At 41.4% G+C, this 12,129-nt stretch overlaps 1 protein-coding gene across 1 annotated transcript in view; it reads left to right on the top strand.

Moving 5' to 3' along the window:
* The window catches only part of Clnk (cytokine dependent hematopoietic cell linker), a 167,866-nt gene that overhangs the window by 138,530 nt on the left and 17,207 nt on the right, over window positions 1-12,129 (top strand). Inside the window, exon 15 of the mRNA XM_021163546.1 lies at window positions 1,756-1,796. Coding sequence (XP_021019205.1) covers window positions 1,756-1,796 — 41 coding nt within the window. The remainder of the gene's footprint in view (window positions 1-1,755; window positions 1,797-12,129) is intronic.

Here is a 12,129-nt window from a genome sequence, read left to right as displayed (position 1 = left end):
TGTCACTGAAGGCCTGAAACTCATGGTTCAGTGACATATGGCATCCCCATGTCAATGGTTCCCACATCCCCATCTCCTGGCCAAGCCCCCTTGCTTGGCTCCAGACCTGGGCATCCAATTATTCAGCCAGCCCTTCCCCTTAGAGAGGTTACAGGAATCACAAGATTCCTGCTGAAATCTGCTCTGATTTCCAATGTCATTCCCAAACTTGAATATACCCATTTCTCCTCCCAGATCTCCCCATACACTAGCCCCCATCAACTCTTGTCAGGACTACTGCAAGAGCCTTCATTGACGCAGAGAGTATCCATCCTACCCCATTTGTGTGGGATGTTCTTCCTGGAATCTTGGGAAATAGCCTGTGGTTTCTCCTCTCTGAGTCTTCCTACAATGCTATCCACATCCCCAAAGCATGCTTTCCTGTCCTCCACACTCTGAGCAGTCCCACCTGTGTGACCTCTCGCCACCACAGGAGCTGACACCTTATACCTTTCCTGGGACATCTGTCAGGTCCATTAGGATTCTTGACAGCCATATTTCCCTGCATGTGCTCCTCCACACTAAAGCAGAAACTATATCTCCTTCATTTTATAGTTCTCCCAAACAGGGGCTCACTTGAAAGTGCTAGACACGTTTGTTAGATGAATTATCACTTCTATATCCGTTTTAGTTGTTTAGGGTTTCATGTTTATTCTTATGAACTATGTGCTTGGTACCTAAAATATTCTGTAAGGACACCCCACCTCTTTTAGTATTCCCTACAAATTCTTTAAAATCAAAGAGAAACTTTGTGACTCATTTTTTCCCCCTCAGACATTTAACAGAAACAATACTTCAGCTTCTTGTGAGGGGATGTGGGTTTTGGCAGTCAAGAGCTAGGATGTCAAGAATGTAAATAGTGATGGCCACACCCTCTGGTCCTCAGATAACCTTTCAATGATAGAGCCAGCTGTAAGGTTCTTGGGCTTCTGTGGGGACAACAAAAAGTGGATACAGTTGATTTCACTAGCACTACGAAAAGGTCAAGTGGCTTTTAATTAGCCAGAGGTTCCCATCAGTAGCACAATCCTTGCAATAGAGCACAACTCGTGTAATTAGATGAAATTCTATTAGAACCTGGAGCTTACGTTGACGCTGACTGTAACACAAAGTGAACTAGAAAATTACAGTGAGGTACAAGGCTCAGACCTGGGAGAGCCGTCCCGGCCACACCACTTTTGTAATTAGAAGTGCATATTGCTGTTTTGATTGCCTTCTGTTATATTTTCATAATCCCCATTTTGCGTGGAGTTCCTTATGATCCCCTGCATTCTTTTCTCATCCAGCTCACATAGATAAGAAAAGCATGGACTTCTATGCACCTCTTCCTATCTGTAGCTGACTCTCCATCACTAGAAATTCAAGAGAATATGAGCCCCAAGCACACCGATGTTAGTGTTTATGTGTGTAGCTAAGAGGCAAGACCACACTCGACTTAACAGAGCAAAGAGTTATAACATGTTCTCATGGAAATAACAAAGGGAAACACTGTGCCCACCAGTCCCTTAATTCCATGGCAAACACTTGTCAGACCTTGAGAGAGGTGAGAAAAAGTCAATGTCTTGCTATTTAGAAAACTAACAACTCTTTGAACGAGTTCAGTAAAATATGAATACTTTATAAATGTCACCTTAAGATGTTGCCATTAACTTTGCCCATAAGTAGAATTTTGTCGTCACAGGAATGCTAACATACCAATTCTGACATTCTCTTTAGCTCTTCCTACATGCCAGGAAAGCACAGTATACAAGCCAGAGGTAAGGACACTCACTATAAGTAAAGATCGTGATAAAAACAGGTAAGCCAGCACTCCATGAGAGTCCTACATGGCGACTGGATGCTTGTGTGTGTGTGTGTGCAGTTGTGACTGTCTCATTTTCACTGGCAATAGTATTGCCTGTTGTCTGTTAAGTGACATAACTTAGTTTTTTACTTCAATTCATAATAAAATAATCCTCTTATAAGCATTGCTGTTATAAACCACAGTATTGATGTCTTTACAGAAGTACAGTAGGCTCAGCTCTTCCTAAAAGAGAAATATCTGTGTCTTCAGCTGTGTGTCTCTTTCACTGCCTCGGATGTATTTCGCAAAGTAGATGTAGCAGTTAAACTCATTAAACTGATGCGAACATACTACACCTGATCTGTGCCAGAAATGAGGTGGCATCACCGCTAGTCACCAACATCTCCTGAGTACCCTGTGTTCTCTCCATCTTCGCCGACAGTTATGGATGATTTTCTTCAACATATTGGGTGTAATACAGCTTTATCTCAAGAAAAGAAATCTTTAAAATAACTTTTAAATGATCTCAATAACTTAAACAATCTCTCTTAGTGATCATGATATAAAACTCAGAAGGCTAACATATCTGTGCGCAAAACTACTGAGTAGAAACCCAGCCCTGTGCCAGCCCGGGGGCTCTGGGCATTATCCATGTCATTTGTCTCAGCTACTTCTGTTGTGTACATATCCCCTCTTGATTACTCTGTGTCCCAGGGAGATACTGTGTTCCGGTCTCTCTGTTGAGCTAGAAAAGAGTGTTTGAGGCTAAGAGCAGCAGATTCCATGGGTGCAAGTGGAAAAGGGGAGAGCTCCACTGCTCTGGTCTCAAATCTGCCTCTCTCTCTCTCTCTCTCTCTCTCTCTCTCTCTCTCTCTCTCTCTCTCTCTCTCTCTCTCTCCAGTAGGGCCACTAAAGTCCAGTTAATCCTTTGAGCTTACACTTCCCCACTGATAGAATGTAAATAAAACCTCACATATTATTATCAGTACAATATACACCCAGGCACACTCAGCCATCTTCTTGACACACCCTTATTTTAATGTCCTCCCTTCTTTTCCCTTCTTTTCTTTCTTCCCTTTTTTCTCTTTCCCAAATGACATCAATGAGTTCCAGAGCTACATGCTTGGTTCCCATCATGCCTCATTCCAGTTTTGCCCTATACTAAAGCAGCTAAGCCCCAGGTGATAAGTTTATTTTTTCCAATGTATACATCAATAATGGTACTTTCCCCCAAAAGGGGTTTCCCCCCCCCCCCGTTCTCCTTCTCTTCTTCCTCCTCCTCCTCTTTCTCACCATCCTCCTCCTCTTTTTCCTCACCCTCCTCCTCTTCCCCCTCCTCCTCTTCCTCCTCACCTTCTTCCTCTTTCTCCTCACCCTCCTCCTCTTCCTCCTCCTCCTCCTTCTCCTCCTTCTCCTGCTGTCTCTTCAAGACCAGGTCTCATGTAATTGAGATGGTCTTAAACTCACTGTATAGCCTAAACTGGCCTTGAAATCCTGATCCTGTGTGTACAGTTATTCTATACACCTGGTTTGAGTGGTCAAAGAAAGCTGTGATTAACTCATGGCCTCTTTCCAGCCCTGAAACTCCAATGTCAGCAACAGGAGTGCTGAAGGTCAGATTTAAGCATGCAAAGATGAGAAAAAGGTTTGGGGTGTCAATGTGGCGAGGCGAGTACCTGGGATGGACAGAGCCAGAAAGGGCTTGATTTGTGAGTTTTGAACATGTGCTTCAGAGTTAGAAAGAAGCATAGCTTAGAGCAGATTGGAGGGCCTTGCTCTTAAAGATCAAAGCATGCATGGATAGAAAGAAAGCAAAGCAAGCAGAGTCTGGGACCGCAGTGTTACAGGAATGGCCCTGACCACCAGGAATCCAGTCCACTGTCCCAGAACATCATTCGTGTGCACAGACACAGAAGCAGGCAAAGCATCCATCCACATAAATGAAATAATATTACGTCACAGTGCCAGTGCTATGCAGGCTGCTGGGGGAGAAAGACATCACAAGGGAAGCTAGGCTCCTAAGAAAGCCTAGAGGAGACGGGAGATGGCTTGTCTCCACTATTTTCTCTTTCCATCAACAAGCACCCACTACACACATGGTCAGTACTCAAAATGTGGCCACTCCCAAAAGATACACAGTAGGGAGAGCACTGTCCTTCCACTGACCCTCCAGCGCTTCTCTATCAGCTTACTAAGCAAATATCCATCCTGCTGAATGGAAGTTCATCTCTGATTCTTCAGACGTTGCAGTGACTGGGGCAGAAGATGACGATGTGCCATTTACACTCACAGATTCTCAGTTTAGTGAGTTCGGTGCCCCGGCTGGGACTCCTGTCCTGTCCTGCCTTAAGGGTGAGCATTCATATACAAGAGTGAGGTTTACATTTCTGTGGTTGCCGATGTCATGATTCTTATCTTACAAATGGAAAAGGAATCCTGGATATGTTTACTTTGTTTCTGGGTAGTTTCCCTACAGATAAAAACAATTGACCCAATGTATTGATAATTTAACTCAAGCTAAACCATAAAAAAAATCCAAGTAAACAGATTATATGTGTATGTATATACTAGAAGAGAGAGGGGTTTTATTATATGCCAAGATACTAACAAAATTGATGTTTCAATATGGAAGTGTGGATTTTTTTTTTTGGTCTGCTTTTAGTTTAGTTTAATTTTTTTTTGTTTTTGAAAACATGCATATGGCTTTTATCCCTATAAAGTTAATTTTTAATTGTGTATAAATGTAAGTTAAAATTTCTAATAAGTACTGACACAATGCCCGGTTTTTAATATCCTTTTTTTAAAAGACTTATTTATGTATGTATGTATTTATTTATTTATTTATTTAATGTATATGAGTACATGTGGTTGCTGGGAATTTGAATTCAGGACTTCCACTCGCTCCAGTTGCCCCCACTTACTCCAGTCCTGCTCTCTCTGGCCTGAAGATTTATTTATTATTATATCTAAGTAGCTGTCTTCAGATAGCACCAGAAGAAGGTATCAGATCTCATTACGGATGGTTGTGAGCCACCACGTGGTTGCTGGAAATTGAACTCAGGACCTTCGGAAGAGCAGTCAGTGCTCTTACCTGCTGAGCCATCTCTCCAGCCCAATGCCCGATTTTGAAATGCTGTCCTTTAAGTGACCCCAAGATGGATGTGCAGCTTTCTCTGCGGTAATATTTGCTGTACTCACAAGTTAGCACCCTTGAGCTGATAGCAAGGGTCAGAGTCCATGCCAGGACATGGAGCTGCATAAGAATTTCACTTTAAAATTTAAATTTAGTTTTAAATAAAAATTAAATTTTTAATTAAAGCTAGAATTTAATTTAAAATTAGAAGTTGTTGGCAGTGGTAACGCAAGCCTCCTTTAATCAAACTGTTTTGCCTCTTGGGGGTGTCAACCACCCACCCCCAATACTCTTCTCTTGGACTTTTACCAATCTCTCTGCTAGGGCCACCCTCCCTTTTCCAGGCTTTGTTGGCTAATCAACCTCAAATGTCTCCTGTAGGTAGGACTCGCCGCTCTCATTCCGAGGGGGTAGAAACGATGACTCCTCGGGCTGGGGTACAAAGAGCGTGCTTGGAATCAATCACTCATTCACGCACTCGTCATCTGACACAGATCCAAACTGGTGGCCTTTTGGGGTTGGGGATGGTGGGTGGGGAGATTGCGTAGCAATTTTGACATTGTTCCATTTAACTAGTTCTGTGAACAGACCATACATGCATAATTATTGCCAAACGCTCTTTTTAAAAATAGGACTTCTTAAATATTTAAGCAAGGCATACGGGGTTGAGCAATAATGAATCAGTTGCCACAATATCATGAAAAATTCATGATCACTGCGTTCTACTGGGCACCAAGCTCGAACTGAGTAATAAGAAATGCTGATAACGGCGGTTTCTCCTCTCAACTCCGTGCTTACTGTTCCAAGCCACAGTGGAAAGACAGTCACTGCTATTTAAATAACACACCCCCACCCCGCATTCTGTTCCAGAATAACTTACACGAAAGTTTTTAAGCCAATGTTCTTCTCACTAATAAAGGCCTGTAGACTTTCTCTTGGGGCAGCATTCGACATTGCCCCAGTGTGATTTCTCTTAGATTCTGGATATGGAATCAACATATCCCTAGGATTTTTTTTTCTGATAGAAGATTTTTTAAATTATTTATTTACATCCCAAGCACTGCTTTCCCTCCAGGTCCCTCCCTCACTCCTCTGAGATGGTGCCCTCCCCCCACCCCCAACATACTAAGTCTTTTCTCCCACTGAGGCCAGTCCAAGGCAGCCATGGAGACTGACCAGCACATCTGCTACATATGTGCCAGGCACCTTGTTCAAAGCCATGTATGTTCTTTGGTTGGTAGCTCAGTATCTGAGAGCTCCCAGGGGTCCAGGCTAGTTGACTCTGTTGGTCTTCCTGTGGGGTTCCCATCCCCCTTCAGGGCCTTCCATCCTTCCTTCAACTCTTCATAAGTGTCCCTGACCTCTGCCACATGTTTGGCTGTGGGTATCTGCATCTGTTTCAATCCACTGCTGGGTAGAACCCCTTGAGGACAGTTATGCTTACACTCCTGTCTGTATCATTATTAATGTCAGTGATTGGTGCTTGCCCATGGGATGGGTTTTGAGTTGAGCCAATTATTGGTTGACCTATCTTTCAGTCTCTGCTCCATCTCTGCATTTCCTTTAGACAAGACAAATTTGAGGTTAAAAATTTTGTGGGTGGATTGGTGTTTTTATTCCCCCACTGGGGGTCCTGCCTGGCTACAGGAAGTGATCTCTTCGGGTTTCATGTTCCCAGTGTTAAGCATCTCAGCTAAGGTCATGCGCATTGACTCCTTGGAGCCTCTCTATCCCAGGTCTCTGGGACTTCCTAGAGATTGTCCCCTCCCCGCCCATCCCCTGCAGCTGAAGATTTCCATTCATTCTCAAGGTCCTCTGGTCCCCTCCTGTCTCTCATCACACCTGACCCTGCCTCTCCATTCCTCTTTCCATCCCCCCTCCCATCCAGTTCCCTTTCTCCCTCTGCCTGCTATAACCATTTTTCCCCCCTAAGTGTGATTCAGGCATCCTTGCTTGGGCCTTCCTTCTTGTTTAACTTCTTTGTGTTTGTGGGGTATAGTATGGATATTCTATACTTTATGGCTACATACCATACATGCCCTTTTGGGTTACCTCATTCAGGATGATATGTTCTAGTTCCATCCATTTGCCTACAAAATTCATGATGTCTTTAAAAGCTGAATAGTATACCATTGTATAAATAAACTACCTTTTCTGTATTAATTCTTCAGTTGAGGAGTATCTTGGTTGTTTCCAGTTTTTGACTATTATGAATAAGACTGCTATGAACTTAGTGGAGCACATGTCCTTGTGGTATGGTGGAGTACCTTTTAGGTATATGCCCAGGAGCAATATAGCTGGGTATTCAGGTAGAATTATTTCCAATTTTATGAGAAACTGCAAGATTGATTTCCAAAGTGGTTGCACAAGTTTGCAAACCCATGAGCAATGAAGGAGTGTTCCCCTTTCTCCACATCCTTGCCAGCACGTGCTGTCCCTTGAGTTTTTGATCTTAGCCATTCTGATTAGTATGAGGTGGAATCTCAGGGTCGTTTTGATTTGCAGTTCCCTGATGACTAAGGATGTGGAGCATTTCTTTAAGTGCTTCTCAGCCATTCAAAATTCCTCTGTTGAGAATTCTGTTTAGCTCCTGTATTAGTTAAGGTTCTCTGGAATCACAGAACTTGGGGAATGTCTCTATATGGTAAGGGAATTTATTGTGATGACTTAAAGTCTGTAGTTTAACTAACCCAACAATGGACACCTGTGAATGGGAAGTCCAAAAATCTAGTTGTTGCTCAGCCTCATGAGGCTAGTTGCTTTACCTGGTTTTCTGTCTAAGCTGGAATCCTGAAGTAGGTTCTAACAGATGTGCTGGCAAGTAAGTGCAAGCAGACAAAGAAGAGTGAGTCTTCCTTCTTCCAATGTCCTTATGTGGGCCTCTAGCAGAAGGCATGGCCCAGATTAAAGGTGTGTACCGCCAGACCTGGATCTGGAACTTGCTTTGACCCAGGCTGGCCTTGAACTCAGAGATCTGCCCACCTCAGCCTCCTGGGGTTAAAAGTGTGTTCTACTTTGCCAAAGCCTAAGCTTTTCATGGCCACTATGCCTGAAGATCTTCATGTCAAGATCTGGGTCAAAAGCCTGTGTCTTCCAGCCTCAAGATCTAGATCACCAGTGTGCCCTTCATTTCTGTATTGTAGTTCATTACAGATGTAGTCAAGTTGACATCCAGAAAAAGCCATCATAGCTCTGCACCCCATTTTAAAAATTGGGTTATTTGGTTTGTTGAAGTTTATCTTCTTGAGTTCTTTATATATTTTGGATATTAACCCTTTATGGGATGCAGGGTTAGTTGAGATCCTTTGCTAATATGTAAGCTATGATTTCATCCTGTTGACAGTGTCCCTTGCCTTACAGAAGTTTTCAGTTTCATGGGGTCCTTTTTTTTTTATCTATCTTAGGGCCTGAGCTATTGGTGTTCATTTTCTGTTAGATTTGGTGTATCCTGTTTTATGTTGAGGTCTTTGATCTTTTTAGACTTCAGTTTTGTACAGGGTGATAAATATGGATCTATGTGCATTTTTCTACATGCAGACATCCAATTACACCAGCACCACTTGTTGAAGATGCTTTCTTTTCTGCAATGTGTGATTTTGACTTCTTTGTCAAACATCAAGTATCCATGGGGGTGTGGTTTTATTTCTGGGTCTCTAATTCTATTTCATTGATCAACCTGTCTGTTTCTGTACCCATACTTTGCACTGTTTATCTGTATTTTATCACTATTGCTCTGTAGTAGAGCTGGATGTCAGGGATCGTGATTGCTCAAGAGGTTCTTTTTGTCTGTCCTGGGTTTTGTGTTGTCCCATATGAAGTTGAAAATTGCTCTTTCAAGGTCTGAAAAATATTATTGAAATTTTGATGGGGGTTGCATTAAATCTGTTGGTAGCTTTTGGTAAGATGACCATTTTTTCACTATGTTAATCCTACCTTATTCATGACCATGGGAGATCTTCCATCTTTTGACATCTTCTTCAGTTTCTTTGTTCAGACACTTGAAGTTCTTGTCATATAGATCTTTTAATTGCTTGGTTAGAGTTTCACCAAGGTATTTATTTTATATTATCTGTGGCTATTGTGAAGGGTGTTGTTTCCCGAATTCCTTTTTCTGCCTAATTATCATTTGTGTAAAGGAGGGCTATTAATTTCTTTGAGTTAATTTTATTCCCAGCCACTTCCCTGAAGTTGTTTTTCAGGTAGGAGTTCTCTGGTGGAATTTTGGGATCTGCTTATGTATACTATCATATCACCTGCAAATAGTGATACTTGGACTTCTTCCCTTTCAATTTGCATCCCCTTAATCTCCTTTTGTTCTCCGATTACTCTAGCTAGAACTTCAAGTACTTTATTGAATAGAGAGAGCAGGCAGCTTTGTCTTGTCCCTGGTTTTAGTGGGATTAATTCAAGTTTAATTTGATGTTGGCTATTGGCTTACTGTGCGTCGTTTTTATTATGTTTAGGTATGTGCCTTGAATCCATGATCTCTCCAAGACTTTTAATGTGAAGGGATGTTGGATTTTGTCAAAGGCTTTTCCAGCATCTAATGAGATGATCATGTGATTTTTGTTGTTGTTTCAGTTTCTCTATATGGTGGATTACATTGATGGATTTTTGTATCTTGAACTATCCCTGCATCCCTGGGATACACCCTACTTGATCATGGTGGATGATGTCCTTGAAGTTTTCTTGGATTCAGTTTGAAAAGATTTTATTGAGATATTTTGTGTTGGTGTTTGTAAGTGAAATTGGTCTGTAGTTCTCTTTCTCTATTAGGTCTATGGTGTAGGTATCAAGGTAACTGTGGCTTCATAGAATGAATTAGATAGTGTTCCTTCTGCTTTGCAGAACAGTTTGAGAAGTATTGATATTAGCAGTTCTTTGAAAGTTTGGTAAGACAATGCCGGGGCCTAGCAAACACAGAAGTGGATGCTCACAGTCAGCTATTGGATGGATCACAGGGCCCCCAATGGAGGAGCTAAAGAAAGTACCCAAGGAGCTAAAGGGAACTGCAACCCCATAGGTGGAACATTATTATGAACTAACCAGTACCCCAGAGCTCTTGNCTCTAGCTGCATTTGTATCAAAAGATGGCCTAGTNGGCCATCACTGGAAAGAGAGGCCCATTGGACTTGCCAACTTTATATGCCCCAGTACAGGGGAATGCCAGGGCCAAGGGGTGGGGGTGGGTGGGTGGGAGACTGGGGGGGGGAGTGTATTGGGGACTCTTTGGATAGCATTGGAAATGTAATTGAGGAAAATACCTAATTAAAAAAAGAAAGAAAGAAAGAAAGTTTGGTAGAATTCTTCACTAAAACCATCTGGCCCTGGGATTTTTTTTTTTTTTTTTTTTTTTTTTTTTTTTTTGGTTGGGAGACTTTTAATGACTGCTTCTATTTCCTTAGGGATTATGAGACTGTTTAGTTTACCTGATCTTGATTTAACTTTGATATGTGGTATCTGTCTAAAAATTCATCCATTTCACTTAGATTTTCCAATTTTGTGGAGTGCAGGCTGTAGAAGTAAGACCCAATGATTCTTTGAATTTTCTCAGTTTCTGTTGCTATGTCTTCCTTTTCATTTTGATTTTGTTAATTTGGAATCTCTATATCTGTGCCTTCTAGTTAGTTTAATAAAGGGTTTGTCTATCTTGTTGATTTTCTCAAAGGACCAGCGCCTGGATTTGTTGATTCTGTTGATTGTTCTCTTTGTTTCAAATTGATTAATTTCAGCCCTGTGTTTGACTATTTCCTGTCATCTATTCCTCTTGGGTGTGTTTGCTTCCTTTAGTTATAGAGCTTTCAGGTTTACTGTTAAGTTGTTAGTGTGAGATCTCTCCAATTTCTTTATGAAAACATTTAGTGTTATGAATTTTCCTCAGAGCACTGCTTTCATTGTCTCCCATAAGTTTGGGTATGTTGTACTTTCCTTTTCATTGAATTCTAGAAAGTCTTAATAATTTATTTATTTCTGTTGTAGAAATTTTTAATTACTACCAAGGGTTTCTACTCTGTTTTGATCATTCAGTTTCCAGATAAAAGATATACAACTTTTTTTTAATTTATGATAAGCCTCAAACAACACAAAAGCTGGGCAGATATTCTATCCTTTATGCTGCTAAAATCTACTTTTTTTTCTGGTGATAACCCTGAGTTATTTCTCACTATGTTTCATGTCGGCTGATCTTATCTCTGATTGGCCAGTCCTCAGGGTCATGTTTTCTTGACTCCTACCCCATGCCATTTGTCTCTTCCTCCTCACTTCTTCTCTTCTCGGTTCACCTCTGATCCTAAGCCCAGGAATCCCAAACTTAGCCTGTGTCTCTTTGGCCCAGCTATTGGCTGTCAGCATCTTTATTCACCAATCAGAAATAACTTCACATAGCACCACATAGGTCTACATTCGTACTCTCTCATCTCTGGGGCAACCAAGTCTTGGGGGCCTGCACTTAGCATTACAATACATAGCAACAGTGCAAACCTCAACATATTTCTTCCTTGACCAAGTGATCATTGAGTAAAGAGCTGGTCAGTTTCCATGAGTATGAGGGCTTTCTGTTGCTTCTGTTGTTAAAGTCCAGCCTTAACCCATGAAGATCTGACAGACGGCAAGGGGTGATTTCAATCTTCTTGTATCTGTTGAGGCTTGCTTTGCTCCTAATTATATGATTAGTTTGCGAGAAGGTTTCCTGAGGTGCTGAAAGAAGGTATATTCTTTTGTTTGGAGGTAAAAGTTTCTGTGGATATCAGTTAAAACCATTTGGTTAATAAACTCTGTTCATTGCATTGTTTCTCTGTTTAGTTTCTGTTTCAATGACCTGTCCATTCATGAAAGTGAGGCATGCAAGTCCTCCACTATTATTGTATGAGGTTCAATGTGTGATTTGAGCTTTAGTAAAGTTTCTTTTATGAATGTGGGTGCCCTTGCATTGGGGCATAGCTGTTCAGAATTGAGACGTCATCTTGGTGGATTTTTCCTTTAATGAGTATGAAGTGTCTTTGCCTATTTCTTTTGATAGATTTGTGGTTGAAAGTTTATTTTATTTGATTTTAGAATAGCTACTCCAGTTTGTTTGGTGGGTCTGTTTGCTTGGAAAACCTTTTTCCAGTTCTTTAATCTGAAGTAATGAACTTTGTTGCTGAGGTGTGTTTTTTTTTTAATTAGGTAATTTCCT

Source organism: Mus caroli, chromosome 5 (genome assembly GCF_900094665.2).
Source record: "Mus caroli chromosome 5, CAROLI_EIJ_v1.1, whole genome shotgun sequence".
Taxonomy (NCBI): Eukaryota; Metazoa; Chordata; class Mammalia; order Rodentia; family Muridae; genus Mus; species Mus caroli.
Note: the sequence above shows the minus strand (reverse complement) of the source record. Positions and strands in the feature narration are given on the sequence as shown.